Raw genomic sequence first — 15,938 nt, forward strand, 5'->3', positions numbered from 1 at the left:
GCCTCTTCTCTGCTTGTGCTCTGTCTCTCTCTCAAAAATAAATAAATCTTAAAAAAAAAATTTTAAAACAAAGGACCCTATAAGCAAAGAACCAGGGATTTGGAGAAAATGGCCTCAGTTCATTTCCACCTGAGAATCACATACAAGCCCCTTAAGCTCTCCTGAGCCTCAAATAAGGAACTTTTTAAAGTAGAACAAAAATACCCACTCCTCACAGGGTGATGGAATCAAATGAAAAAAGACTTGAAGCTGCCTGGAAATGGTAAAGGACAGACAAATACTACTCATTGAGACACGTCATGGGTGGGCCAGGCAGCTACAAAGCTAGGTACTGGGGACACAAAGATGGGGTGAGAAAAGTAAAAGACCCACACACACCTAACTGCACGAGGTGAAATGAATGCAGGGCTGTAACAGCAGTATCTGTTTGAGAAGGTGATGAGCCCACAGAGGAGGGCTCAACTGACTCTGTAGTGATAACCCCCTAGACTGCTAACAGGCACAGACCAACTGGAAATGAAGCGAGGCATGTGATCAGAGGAAAAAAGAAAAACACACACACATTGAGGCCGATCAAACAGAGACCATAATAAACACAAAAGCTTTAAACAAAACTCAAGCCTTTCTGTTATTAATATACAAACCACATCCCGATTCCAATCCTGTCTCCCTCTATAACAAAGAAAAATAACTACCATTTACCGAACACTAATTACATGCCAGGTGCAACAGTGGAAACTTCTTCACGTTCATTGTTTCAGGAAAACCCCACAACAACTTCTGTGATGTTGGTGGGATGTTTCCACTTATACATGGCAAAATAATTCCAAGACATCAAGTTATACTGGCTGGGCCTGGCTTCAAGTGTAGGTCTGGCTGACACCCAAGACCTGGGAGCCCCGAGGGTCTACCCCTTTGTTAAAATGTCTACACTCGAAGAGCTCACTTGCATGTAAGACAATCTTTTAATGCTAAGTTGGCTGAAAGGCTGCAGGACGTTTCAGCCAAAGTTAAATACCCTTTCTTCCTGCTGAACTGAGAAATGTTCTGGTTGATTCATGACAGTTCAACTGTAGCCAAAATGCAGAGAGGAAGCATAGGGTATCACCTCATTTAGTGAAATCTTGGTCAAGAGATCATTTTTCTATCCCCTTTTATTTCTGACTAGCTACAATTTATTCAGCACTTAGCCTATAGTAGGCAATATGCTAAGATGTCTACCTCATGAGGTAGGGACTGTCAACTAACCCTATTCTACCAATGAAGAAATTATCATACAGAGAGCTTGAAAAACAAAACGAAACAAAACAAAACCAGAAATGGAGCTAGAGTCTGGTCAGCCCAACTCCACAGATCTGATTCTCCACCACTTTGGGGTTCTGTTGCTTTCACCACTAGCCTGATGGTACTTAATCATTCTATAAGGTTTGCTATCTGGCAATTATCTCAAGACCCGAAACATATAAAATTCCTTAAGTATACAAACTGATACAATTGTTGCTAGTGATCTAGCAAGGATGTCTTACCGGATTCAGCAAGAAAACACAACAGGATGTTCCATCTGATTAGTTTTCTATAATCCTGACCAGTACTGTGTTTGTAATTCACCTGCATATGCACTCATCACATGTTGAGTGCCTACTGTGTGCCAGGCACAGAGGCTATAAAGATTAAAAAGCTTGGCCCGCTCCCCACCCAAGCTCAGTCTCCTCCTCACCTTCAGCTGTTTGACCTTCTCTTTTCAGCATCTGGACAGCTCCTACATATTTCTTCAGTTGGACTTTGAGCACCTCGTTTTCTCTGCAGGTACAAGAATGTTAAAAAATACGTTTTTAAAAAATGGTAATATAGACTGAAGTTGGGGGGAGGGGGAATCTGTGTAAAGAAAAACACACAAGGTGCATCTTATAAATCTTATTACATTTTTCTGTTTTAGCGATCACCACTGGAGAAGACTACGCCACATAGGGCACATTTGAAGAATCCCTTCAAAAACCATTCACTCATAATGAAAATCAGTACTAACTGGTTCCAGTTCCCACAAAGTCAAGATGCTGACGTGTGTTGTGCTCTATTCTGTATCAGGCACTAGGTAATATTCTCTCCATTTATAGAAGCATGTACTAAAAACCATGTACTCAACCTAGGGAATACTCATTATTTTTATTAACTGCTACATGCAACAAACATTTAGTATTTGCCAGGCATCATGTGAAGTCTTTATCATCTAACGCTTCCAATGTGTTGTCACAACACTCATTTTACACATGAGGAAACTGAGGCATAAAGAGGAGAAGCAGCTAAGCCCACACCTACCTCCACATAAGACCATACTACGGAACACAGAACTCAGGCTGCAAGAAGACTCTACAAAATTCACTCCCCAGGTATACTGGCTAAGGAAAAGAACATGAGAACCAGGAGAAGAAAAATGTTGTTTATTATTACCACATAGATCAGACTTTACCCAGGTCACTTCAGTGAATCAAGCATGCATGCATTCATTCATTCTTCATTTGTTTGAAAAATGTTTGAGTGTCTATCATGTATTAGGCACAATGATCCAATATTATGCTTCTCAGGTGACAGAGCAGAAATTCTCGGGGCACAGATAAGGTCTGTGACTAAGGTCACATGGCCAAGGTCAAGGTCAAAAGTAAGGCACACTGCCAAGACACAAACCCAGGTTGCTCTGCCCACAAGGCCCAGAGGATCTTTCCTCAGTCTCCTTTGGGAGTTGGACTTGGTTTCTCATAAGTATCACCACCCCCCTACCCTCCAGCCACAGTGAGAGGTGCCTCTGCCACATTCTCTGCTTGTACTCCTCCCACCCAAAGGTCTGGAATCTGAGTGCGTTTTTTTTTTTTTTTTTTGTAATGTTTATTTTTGAAGTGGGGAGGGGTAGAGAGAGAGAGAGAGAGAGGAGAGCAGAAGATCTGGAGCAGGCTCCAAGCTGACAGCAGAAAGGCTAATGTGGGGCTCGAACTCACAAACCATGAAGATCATGACCAGAGCCAAAGTTGGACACTTCACCGAATGAGCCACCCAGGCATCCTGAACCTGAATGCCTTTAAATACCAGAGACCATTTCCTCACTATGACAACAGCTTTAAGACTGGGTTTCTTTTATAAATATAAAAATTTAAATGCTCATCACAAAATAATCAGAGGACATTTAAGCAGGAATGTAAAAGTCACGTGAGAGCCCAATACCATGAAATCAACTCTGGTGACATTTTTCTAGCTGTCTGTATCACACCTCTCTCTAGGCACGCACCTATATACCAAGTAAGTATCGTTTTTCCTGGATGAAGCATCTTTCACACCCTTTTCCTTCTGAAGTCTTTTTTCCTTTTTTTACCGCTCCACTCACCATCCTTCCTCATGGCAACCAATGTGGAAACCCAGCAAACCAGCTGTTATAAATCTTGTCACAACTGGGTTGCCTTGTTTAACAATTCGCCACAGGAAGCTTCTAACTCAACTCAATCCATTTACGGATGGAAATGCCAGTCCTTGGTATGATGTGCACCACACATTTACGCAGTGTAAAAACTCTAGACTGCCCATCACCAGTTCTGTCTTTGATGCATCCGGCTACACCTCAGCCCTGCATTTGCTATTTCGTTTTCCTGCACTTTTGGCGGAAGGAACATCACCAAGTGGAGACTCTACCACATACTCGGGCAACCGCTGAGGACACTGCATTCATCTTGGAAGCTCTAGAGAGCACACCACAGAAGGTCCCTTAATCACCCCCTCCCCCTCGCAGACAGCGCCTCTCGGATGTTCCTCAAGGCGTCCACACTCTCCCCACCTGTGACATGAACAGCCAATGTCTGAAGCTAAGCACCAAGTCCTGGAAAGGCCTGTGGGAGGGAGACGTTCCCAACACACGTGGACTGTACCGCTTATTTTCTGGAATTGTCTCTGCGGGGTCTTGTCACTCATCCCGATCTGTTCCTCACCCCATGTGGGAATTCAAGTCACACAGGATCTGAAAACTAGGGAACGCTATTTATCTGCATTTCTATGGGGCCTAATTTGACAAGGGTTCGTGGCAGATCCATCCTCCACATGGGGGAACACGCAGGCTGGTTTGGGCTGACGGACAGGTGAACTGTGTCGAGTTCTGGCTGCTCAGGCTCCTGTCATGTGCTCACAGCACATGGACTGACCCTCAGCCCCCTTGTTCCTCAGTGACACCGCAGCCAGCATGGAAACATCTCAGGTGCTCGCTTTTCTGGTTTGGATCTTTTACTAGTCTCTTAAGATTCCATGTAAAAATTAGATGTGAGAGATGAAAACCAAGGTTTTTAATATAGACGGATTTCCATCAAAATGATGAGAAACTGTGAGAGTACATCAAACCACTGGATGAACACCTTTGGGAGGCACAAATTCATCCCAGACAAGTCTGCAGTAGTCAACTCGTCTGCCTTTTGCAGGAAGTTAACACTTTCAGGTCACTAGGAATGAAGTCCTTTTTGTTCAATTTTTTTTCTTTATTTTTTTTAGGTTTATTTTTGAGAGAGAGAGAAGAGACAGAGTGTGAGCAGGCGAGGGGCAGAGAGAGAGTGAGTCACAGAATCAAAGCAGGCTCCAGGCTCTGAGATGTCAGCACAGAGCCCGTCACGGGGCTTGAACCAACCAACTGTGAGATCATGACCTGAGCCGAAGTAGGACACTTAACCGACTGAGCCACCCAGGTGCCCCTTTTTTGTTCAATTTTTATTTTGAAAGAATTACAGAGATTCACATGAAGCTGCAAAGATAATACCAAGAGCTCCTATGCCCTTGGCCCAGTGTCTCCAGTGGTTACAGCTTACGTAGTACCTACGAAGCAATAGTAAACCCAGGAGTCTGACATGGGCATGAAATGTGTGTGTGTGTGTGTGTGTGTTTCTGTCCAGCCCACTACTTTCATTGATGCCCCTAAGAATCCTCTCCCACAGTGTGTCTCTTAATGTGGAATACAGACTAAAATGGCATGAGTCACACAGGTTACACCAACGAGTAAAGCAAAGCAGGTCTAAAAGGGAGTAGGGAGCAGGAGGCTATGAAATCCAGGGAGCTCCTGCCCCACTACAAAATTTTTTAAAAACTTAAAATATTACTGGGATGCCTGGCTGGCTCAGCCACTTGGAAGAACAAGCCCCACAGTGGGTACAGAGATCACTAAAAAAAAAAAAAAAAAATAGTAATAAACTTAAACACACACACACACACACACACACACACACACACACACACACACACACACACATTACCAGGCCAAGAAAATAATTCCCAGGCTCTGGACGACTAATATGCAACCAGCTGACAGGACTTTAATTTGTAGCCAGAAGAGCCACAGAGAATCCATTATTCTTATTACACAGGTCTGTTATGATTATCAAATTAAAAATGCCTTTCTGTTTGACACCTCACGAGACAACGGAATGGATTAGTCGATTAAACGAGCCCTAACTAGACCAGGGCTCCAAGATCCTCTGAGCGTGTGCAAGACGGGGGTGGCCATGTAGGCCCATTTTCACGAGGGCCTTCCAGCCACCACACGCCCCACCGCCAGGGGCCGGCCAGCCTCAGCGGCGAAGGGGCAAGGGGAGCAGGGCAGACCAAAGCCTGGGGGCGGCCCCGGGTGCATCGGCTCACGGGCAAGGTGTCTTCAGAGCTGGGGGGACCTAGCCTCTCTGCGACACCCCACCCAGTTCCACACAGCCCAGAAGGTTCTGCATGCAGGCAGTATTTCAACAGACTCCTCTGAAGGATGAGGCCACAGGGCTTCTACTTTTAACCCTTTCCTCCCTTGGTCGATCCCTGATTTTCTAGAGCTAAGTCATGTTTGCCAACAAAAAACACCCGCACCGCCTAGTCTCTTAAATTGAAGATGTAAAGAATCTGCTCAGAAAACGTAAACAAAATGCTAAACAGGAAGAGGAAGCTGCTAGGGAGCAGGCCACCGCTTCACCTTCTGGGTGTGGGGAGGCACCCCCACCCTGTCTACACTGGCGACACGTGGCTGGAGAGCCTGGGAGGAGGAGAGCTCTGATGGAGGAAGCACGGATGGTTGCCTCCCTGTCCAGTAAGACCATAGAGGAACCCCCTCCTCTCCCTTTCAGAGGACTCTCCCCTTCTTTGCTGCCAGGGTGCACATCACTCAGACGAACATCACCCCACCACATCTAGCTCTCTTTGTAACCAACAGAGTTGATTAAACCCTGATGTGCCATCCAAAGAACCATCTACAAAAGTTTGGGGTGGGATGCTGTCGTTGCTAAGAACTGCCTACGCCCAGACCTTCCAGGGGCACAGGCAGCTCCAGAGTCCTGAGGGTGTGACCACTTTCTCCCCATCCACCCGAGAAGTTACTGCTGCTGCAGGTACAGCTGGGAGCTTCACACCCTGCATGGGACCAGTCAGTGACCCACCTGTTAACAGTTGGCCTCTTCCCAAGGATCTGGTCTTTCAGCTCTAACTCACCCTCTGCCTCAAATGGCGGGGGGGGGGGGGGGGGGGGGGCTCAGTCATCACAATGGCGACAACGCGAAAACCACTCAACAAGAAGGAGCAGGGAGGGGTAGGGGCTCCATCAGGCAGACCCAGTCTTCGGGACCCAAGCAACTGTAGCGGGAATCTAACCTCACAAAGGTAAACTTACAGAAAGCCCCCTTCCTCACCCCTTGTCCAGTTCTCCCCCCTCCCCAGTGGGACCCAACTCCCTCAATCAACGAGCAAACACACAGAAAGAGGATGAACTAGAAATAATTTTCCAAATGTGGTATATTCCCAAGACAATTGAGCAATTCACCAAACTTTTTTTAAAAAATATTTAGTCTTCTAGATTTTTTAAGAGCTGATTTTCCATATATTGCAGTGATATACAGAATATTTTGAAAACAAAACAAGTTTAAAGGCTTGCAAAAATCAGTGGAGTGAAAGAAAACTGAGAAGTATGCAGGGGGCACGCAGGCGTGGCCCAAACCATGAACCTGATACACAGTGACCAAAATCTGGAGAAGCAGATCCTTAATACAGAGCAGTATTTTAAGTGTACTTCCTAAATTGCACTCCAGGGGGTGACAAAGGGCGTGGAAAGAGGACCATGGGGATTACAGTTAGACACAGTCACGGAAAAATGTGCCGAACAACTTCCTTCTCTCACCACCCTCCACTGCCCACCCCTTCCCCCGTCGCCTCAAAGCTCCTCAGAGGCCCCAACGTGTTTATGCACACTGGCCGCCCAGTAACCCCTCCAACCCTACGGTTTGTGAGATGCTGCTTTTTCAGATTGGACACAGCCCCTTAAGACCGGGAGACAAATTTTAGTGGCAAAGAACCAAGTCTCTGTTAGAAAAGTGTGGCCCATGTGGACGGTGGCAGAGGTGGGCATTTGAGATCTTCAGGTCTTCCCTGAAATTCCTCCGTGCCAGCCAAGAAATGAGAAGCACCTCCGTGCCAAGCCCTCCTACAGGGAAGCCCTGCGCCTCACTCACAAGCGTCCCTCTCGTATCCACAACACAACAGGGTCTGCTGTGTGAAGCACCCGATGGCAGAGACGCTGCAGACAGGCTCTTGGGGAGTCTGCACAGCAACCATGCAAGATGGGTCAGGATGATCCCCCAATTTTATCACCTTCATCGTACAGATGAAGAACCCGAGGCTCCAAGAGGTTCAGTCGCCAACCCAAAAAATCACACAGAAAGTTCCAGGCAGGGCCACAATTCACACAGAAGCATCTCCAAGTCCTTGTTCTTTTACTGTGTCAACACTCAATCTCAGCGGATCACCTCAGGAGGTTGGTTTCACTGTGCCCATTTTACAGATGGGGAAGCCAAGGCCCGGGGAGTCAAACCTGAGATTCAAACCGATGTCCCTTACCTCCCAAGTCTCATGTTGTTCCATATACATTTAGGGAATTAAGCAAATGGGCAGAGCCAAAAACTTCAAGCCCTGAAGGATTCCACTGAACAAGGAGGGCTGAAGAGCACGGGTGTGCACACGCCCTCGGTTGGTCAGGTCCCGGGCCAACGTGAACAGGACTCTCTCCACCGCCAAGCTTTGTTCAGAGGTGGACTTCAGAGGTGGACTTTCCAAGAGTTGCACAGCAAAGCCTCTGCCATCCATCATCAGAAATCTCACGAATGGAAATGGCAGGTCAGAGGTGAGCTTTAGCAAACAGGAAATCGACAGCCTCAAGAATTGTACACCTTTTGACCCTACAGTTCCAGGTCTGGGAATCCACGCTCCGGAAACAAGAAGTCTCAAAACACACACAAGGATGTGACGACTGTATCTGCAAGAAACTGGTTACAGACTCTATGCGTGAGTATGGGGGGTGGATAAATTACAGAGAAGCCACGTACAACAAGACACTGTGGAGCTGTTGCATGTATGGTTTGGTACGTACCACAGAAATATGGAAACCACACGTCGGCAGCACTCATTTCTCAACGATGCTATTAGGAGACAAATTTAAGTTTTCCATCAATATACTTTACCAGGTGAACGGGGGGGGGGGGGGGGAAGACTTTAAAATAAGAATAGATCTAATTGGGGGGGGGGGGGAGGGACCCTCCATCTAATGCATCCACTTCACGATGAAAGACTGAATGCTTTCCCAGAACAAGTCAAGGAAGTCACCCTCATCACCACTCCCACTGAGCACAGTGTTACATGTTCTAACCAGTGAAGGTAAGCCAAAAAAGAGAGCATCCAGTCTGGAAAGGAGCAAGTAAAATAGCCCCTACTGGCAGATGACCTCATTTTCTACACAGGAAATCCCCAAAATCAAGCACCTTTAAATTGCGTGAGTTTGTAAAGGTCACGTGCAAAAAAATGCATTGCTATACGTTAGCAATGAACAAATTAGAAGGCAAAATCCTAAGAGTCATTCATCATAGCTCCAGAAGAGGAAACGGGCGGGTGTAAATTCAATAAAATACATGCAGGAGATGGAGGCTGGAAACTACACAGCACAAATGGAAGAAATAAAAACATAACTACATATACAAGAAATATCAGGTTCGTAGGTTGGCAGACTCCGTACAGTTAAGATATCAATCAACAAACTGATCCATCAATTTCATGCAAATCCCTGATTTTTTTATAGATATGCCCTCGCTGATTCTAAAATATATATGAAAAGGCACAGAAACTACAACAATCAAAATCATTTTGAAATAGAAGCACAATTTTGGAGGACTCACATTACTGAATTTTAAGACTTTCTATAAAGGTACAGCAATTAAGGAATATGGGAGACCAATAGAATAGAACCAAGAGTCCAGAAATAAACTCACAAATCTGGCCAGGTCATTTTTTTCTTTTTTTAAGATTTTACTTTTCAGAGGCACTTGGGTGGCTCAGTTGGTTATGTGTCTGACTTTGGCTCAGGTCATGATCTCGCAGTTTGTGAGTTCAAGCCCCGCATCAGGCTCTGTGCTGACAGCTTGCTCAGAGCCCGGAGGCTGCTCCAGATTCTGTCTCCCTTTCTCTCTGGCCCTCCCCCACTCACACTCTGTCTCTCTCAAAAATAAATAAACATTAAAAAAAAATTTAAAAAAATTTCACTTTTCAGTAATCTGAGCACCCAACATTGGGCTCAAACTTACTACTCTGAGACCAAAGTTACACGCTCCACCGACTGGGCTAGCCAGGTGCCCATGGCCAAGTAATTTCTGACCATGGCACAAAGGGAACTCAGGAGAAATAATGGTCTTCTGGATACTTGGTTTTGGAACAACTACACATCCATTTGCAGAAAACTCACCTTCAACTAACACCTCACACCTTTTACAAATACTAACCTAAACTGGATGACGGATAAACATAAAACATACAACTCTAAAACTTGTGAGAAAATCTGCATGCCTAACCGGGATTAGGCACAGAGTTCTTCTATTTAACACCAAAAGCAGGATTTGTAATAGAAAAAAGATGTTAAACTGGATTTGCACTGCAAAAGACACTGTTAGCATGAAAAGACCAGCTACAGACTGGGAGAAAATACTTATAAATCATACAGATGACGAAGGACTTGTAGCCAACATTTAATAAAGATCTCTCCAAACTCAAGGAAATACTACCATCCAATAAGAAAAGAGGAGAGGCAAACACATTTGAACAGACATTTCATCAAAGATATACAGACAATAAACACGCACATGAAAAAATGCTAAGTATCATAATCATTAAGGAAATACAAATTAAAGCCAGGGAGAGAGCACTACAGACTTACTAAAACACCTAAAAAACTTTCTAAGGACAGTAGTAAGTGTGGAGGAAGGGACACGCTCCTACACGGCCGGTGGAAATGGGGGAGAGCACAGCAGTGTTTTACTGGGTCAAACACATTTGTCAAATAACCCAGCAACTCCCTTCCTTGGATTTTTCCCAGAAAAATAAAAATTTATTGTTCATACAAAATTTCTACATGAATGTTGAGAACAGTACTATTCACAATCCCCAAAACTGGAACCAAGTGTCCTTTGGTGGGTCAAGAGTTGAATAAACGAGGGCCCATCCACACAAAGGACCACCACTCATCACGCAAGGCCATGTACTACTGATGGGTAGCTCCTTGGGTCAATCTCAAAAACGTTTGTTAAAACCAGTCTCGAAAGGCTATACACTCTATGATTCCATGTATAAGACATTCTAGAAAAGGCCCAACTACAGGGGTGAAAAACAGGTCAGCAACAGACAAATTTGGCAGGGGCACCAATGACCACAAAGGGGAGGCAGGTGAGACCTTCCAGAGTTGATGAAACTATTCCGCAGCGGCAGGGAGGTGACACTCATCCGTGCAGGTCTTACAACTCCCTACTATATGTCTTTAAGAAGTGAATTTCGCCGTATGTACATTAAACCCAAAAACCGGTTAATATAAAAGAGTAAGTTATAGAGGAAAAAAGGGTAAGACCATATTCACTACTGGTCCAGCCATGGGCATCCCCCCACTGACCCCCATCCATCATATGGGCACCTAAAAAAGACACTGTAAAGCTGGCTGCTAATTGCGGGCAGGAAAAAAAACTAAGAGTAACAAAGTCACCTCCTTTCCACTATCTCTGTACCTTTTCTGCATCTTTTCCGTTTTTTTTTTTTTTTTTTAATAAAATACACACAACATAAAATTTACTGCCTTCAACCATTTTTTACACGTACGGTTCGGTGGTACCCAGTACATTCACAGTGTCGTGCGGCCATTTCCAGAACTTTCGTCATCCTGCATGGACACTGTACCCACTGAACAACTCCCCAGTCCCACCCCCACCGCACACCTCGCCAGCCCCTGGCACCCACATCCCACTGTCTGTCTCTGTGATTAATACCCCTTTAGCTTTTAAGGGGAGGACTGGCCCAGCGTCACCATCAACAGTGATGCACCTGTGAACAGAGCTTTGGGGACTGAGGCGGCCTGTCGCAATTCAAAACTCGGTTTGAAACGTAGCTCCCAAGACTCTGTGAGCCATGATCAAGAGCCATTTTAGGACCTCTCAACAAGACAAACCCCCAGGCTAGCCTAGCTTGCTCAGGCTTCCAACGCACAGAGGTGCACATTCCCACGCTGGCTCAGCACCATCAAAATCGCTAGATTGGGTAGAAGCCTGAGGTCTCCTTCTGAGACCCTGACTTGACTTTAGAATCCAAGAAGAAGTTCAACTCTAGATTCGACTATTTTAGTGCCACCTTTCAATTCTTTGAAAACTGACACCTCACATCCAGAACATAACTTGCCTTCAATTGCATACAGTACAAAACAGCGCGAGAACAGAGCCAGACGATTGGATTTAACCTCCACTCAACACTGCACAGTGTTACCCACAACCTTCAGTCCATCCTGACCAGGGAGTGGCCGGACTGTTTGCCACAAGGGGCTGTCAATTCATTCTCGTTCATCCAGCAGGAATTGACTGAGGGCCAGGCACAATGTAAGGAGAAGGGAATGCATCAATAAACAAAAAAGACAATTCTCTGGCCTCTTGGAGCTGCATTTATTTCTCAATTTTATTTTTCCAATTCAATACGTAGAGGGTACAGCACTGGTGGGTTCTGCTAACAAGGTTATCAAAAAGCATCTACTAAACAGGGCTGGGTGCAGAAGGCCTGAGGTTGCACAAAACAGACAAGGACACTCTACCCTCCTGGGGTTCACAAGGCAGTGGGCCAGAGACACCAGCCCTGGCAACCACGAGCGGAGCACAAGAGTCAACTCCAGCAGCCCGCATAGAAAACCAAGTATCTAGGGTCAGACAAACCTGGATTCGACTCTCAGCTCCAGTTTTTTCTTTCTTTCTGTATCTTTATCTTTCTTTTCCTTCTTTCTTTTCTATCTTTATCTTTCTTTATCTTTATCTGTCTTTATCTTTCTTTTCTTTATCTTTCTTTCTTTCTGTCTTTCTATCTTTATCTGAGGGGTGCCTGGGTAGCTCAGTCAGTTAGGCATCTGACTTTGGCTCAGGTCATGATCTTGCCGTCTGTGAGTTCAAGCCCCGCGTCGGGTTCTGTGCTGACACCTCAGAGCCTGGAGCCTGCTTCAGATTCGGCGTCTCCCTTGCTCTCTGCCCCTCCCCCACTCACACTCGGTCTCTCTCAAAACAAACATTTTTATTATGCTTATTTGAGAGAGCAAAAGGGCCCATGCATGCACACAAGTCAGGGAGGGTCAGAAAGAGAAGGAGAGAGAGAATCCCAAGCAGGCTCTACACTGTCAGCGCAGAGCCCAGTGTGGAGCTCGAACTAATGAAACCATGAGATCACGATCTAAACAGAAATCAAGAATCAGACGCTTAACCAACGAAGCCACACGGGCAGCTCTCAGCTCCAGTTCTTACCAGTTCTGTGACGACACCTGAAGGGCAAGGGGGGTGGCGGTGGTAGGTGACGACGGGCGGCGGCAGCAGGGACAGCGGCACCACCACCTGAATGCACCTAGTGCTCAACGGGCCTCAAGGTCTGTTCTCAACGCCTCCAGGTGGGCGATCCCTAAAGGGCAGCCATGGAGAGGCCCATCCCGCGACGGAAGCAGTCTGCCAGCAGCCAAGTAAGTGAGCTCAGAAGATGGTCCAGGGCCGACTGGTGCCGTGAAATGACGGCAGCTTCCCCCAACACCTGACCGCAACCTCCCCACAGCCTGAGCCACAAGAGTCCAGCTAAGTCGTGTCCGGATTCCTGACCCATATAAACGAGGAGACGAAACGGTTGTTTTCATGTGCTACATTTTGGGGTCACTTTTTACAGAATTGATAACTAAGATGCTTTACATATATTCATTCATTTAATCCCAACAATTCTCTGAGGTCCTTTTATCCCGGATCTCAGAACAGAGGTGAGGAGAACAGAGGACAAGTAACGTGCCCGAGGTGATGAATTCCTCCGACCCATCTCTCATCTGTCCGTGTCACGGTCTCACAGTCAGGACGACGTCTCAGCAAATGTGTGCAGCATGGATGTCCCTCTCCGCGCTTCAGTTCACTTGCCTCAATAAGGTAAAAATACTGAGGACTTAACCAGGGTGTTGTAGAAGGTACCTGATTTGTTCAACTCATTACCAGGCATTATCTCAGGAACAGAGATGGTGAGGGGAACAGGACAGACAAGGTCTCTACCCTCAGGAAGGAGACAATCACAGAGGGGAGGTATGCAAACCAGGAAACAAACAGACTTTAGAAACAATGAGGACTATAAAAGCTAACCCAAACCACACCGACAGAATGGCGGAAACCCAGAACACTGACAACACCAAATGCTGGCACAGACCTGGAGAATCAGGAACTCTCATTGCTGGTGTGAAGGCAAAATGGTACGGTCACTTTCGAACACAGTCTGGTAGTTTCTTACACTCTAAACACACTCCTACCATACAATCCAGCAATCACACTCCTTGGTATTTATCCAAAGGAGTTGCAACTATGTCCACACAAAACCTCGCAGATAATATTTATAGCCGTCTTCTCCCTAACTGCCACAAGAGGGGAGCCATCAGACATCTTTCCCTAAGTGACTACCTAAACAAACCAGCATATGCAGACAAGGAGTATTACTCAGTGATGAAAAGAAAGGAGCCACAACAGCCATGAAAAGACAGAGGAAACTGGACCGCATACTGCTAAGCGAAGGAAACCAATCTGAAAAGACTACAGACTAGGATTCCTATGACATCATATTCGGGAAAAGGCGAAACTATGGAGACAGTAAAAAGCTCAGTGATTAGGAGGGAGGGGTCAACAGGCAGAGCACAGGGGATTTTTAGGGCAGTGAAATTACTCTGTATGACACTACAATGGCGGACACAGGTCCCTGTACATTTGTCCAAACCCACAAAACATACACAAGCAAGAGCAAACACCAATGTCCACTATGGACTTGAGTTAATAATAACATATCAAGGGGTGCCGGGGTGGCTCAGTCACTTGAGCATTCGACTTCGGCTTGGGTGGTGATCTCGCAGTTCCTGAGTTCAAGCCCCATGTCGAGCTCCCTGCTGTCAGCGCAGAGCCCTCTTCAGATCCTCTGTTTCCCAACCCTTTTTCTGCCCCTCCCTCACTTGTACGCTCTAAAATAAATATTAAAAAATAATAAACTATCAATATTGGTTCATCAGTTCTAACAAATGTGCCACACAAATGCAGGATGTTAACAGGGGAAGTTGGGGACAAGGGCAGAGAAGGGTTATGTGGGAACTCACTACTTTCTGGTCACATTTCTGAAAATCTAAAACTGTTCTCAAATGTCTATTTATTAACAAAGCAAGGAAGGAGGAGAAAAAGAGATAAGGTGAGTGAGTATTTCAGACAGGACAGTCTGAGAAGACCTTTCACAAAGGGGACAAAGATGTACCACCTGTAGCAAGTAAGGAAGGGCGCAGTCTCGCTAAAATGCAGGTTCTGATTAAGAGGGTCTGGAGTGGGGCCTGAGAGTCGGCACATCTACCAAGCCCCCAGGGGATGCCAGTACTCCCAGACAGTAGAGGAAAAAGTTCTGGGCAGAGGAACCAGCCAAGGGGTGGGGTAGGGGGAAGCCCCCAGGCCGGCCTGCGTCTAGCCTGGTCCTAGGACTCAGGGCAGCCAAGGCGGCCAAAGCAGGCGAGGAATCCTGATGGACCCCGAATTATAAATTTCATTCAGCCATTAAAAGGTGTTCAGCAGGGAAACGACATGGTATGTGAGAAAAAGTAAAACAAGTAGGCGACAGAAACGAGTTGGGCAGACCAGACGAAAGCGACTGTGGCCACTCATCCAGGCGAGAAAGGACAATGGTGGTGACAGAGGAGGCAGAAACATTCGGATATTCTTCTGCAGGATTCCAAAACGTCTGGCCAACTCCCACCCCAGCCCCGAAAACACCTGGCTGGCCACCCTGCAGTTTTCTTCAAAAGCATGAGTGAGGGAAGCCAATCACAGAGCAGGTGGTAAGCACCTCTCCAACAGCTCCCAGCAAAGGCAATGATTCATCTTTGTAAGTGAAAGCAATTATGCCTGCCCCAAAGTCAGAATCAACAACCAGCAACCCCAGACAGCGCTACTCAAAAGATAATTACCCCAAACAAAACCAAAGAACTTGCTAAGTGCATGTGGTAATTCACAGGCATCAAAACATCACAGTTAGAAACACCTACAGGAATTCCGCTTCAGCCAGCCTGAGGCTAGAGCGAAGCTACCTCACATCACCTATCTGCCGGGTACCAAGCAGGCACTCACCACAGCCACACCTGAATATTAAAAAGCATGTGGCTAAGTGTGGCCAGGCTACCCGAAAGGACAATGATTGTCCCAAGAAGCCACCAGTAAAAGGCAGGAAGGGTGGCGTCAATGGCTGGGCTTTGGGGTGTTAAATAGCCACTCCTCAGCATGCAAGGTCAAGCTCGCTGCCAAACTACTCAAAGCGGAAAAATCATTTTTTCCTAACTGTGTGTGCTCCCCTATGAGTCTCCT

The 15,938-nt window shown here is 46.2% G+C and overlaps 1 protein-coding gene across 9 annotated transcripts in view; it reads right to left on the reverse strand.

Annotated features, from left to right (window-relative positions):
* The window catches only part of SNX29 (sorting nexin 29), a 500,159-nt gene that overhangs the window by 301,962 nt on the left and 182,259 nt on the right, over positions 1-15,938 (reverse strand). For all 9 annotated transcript variants that reach the window (XR_006198016.1, XM_042923016.1, XM_042923020.1 and 6 more), the window contains one exon: positions 1,718-1,800. Coding sequence is in view for 8 of the 9 variants with exons in the window: in XM_042923016.1 (XP_042778950.1) it covers positions 1,718-1,800 (83 nt within the window). In the remaining variant the exon portion in view is untranslated. The remainder of the gene's footprint in view (positions 1-1,717; positions 1,801-15,938) is intronic.

This window comes from Panthera leo, chromosome E3, assembly GCF_018350215.1.
Source record: "Panthera leo isolate Ple1 chromosome E3, P.leo_Ple1_pat1.1, whole genome shotgun sequence".
In the NCBI taxonomy this organism is placed as follows: domain Eukaryota; kingdom Metazoa; phylum Chordata; class Mammalia; order Carnivora; family Felidae; genus Panthera; species Panthera leo.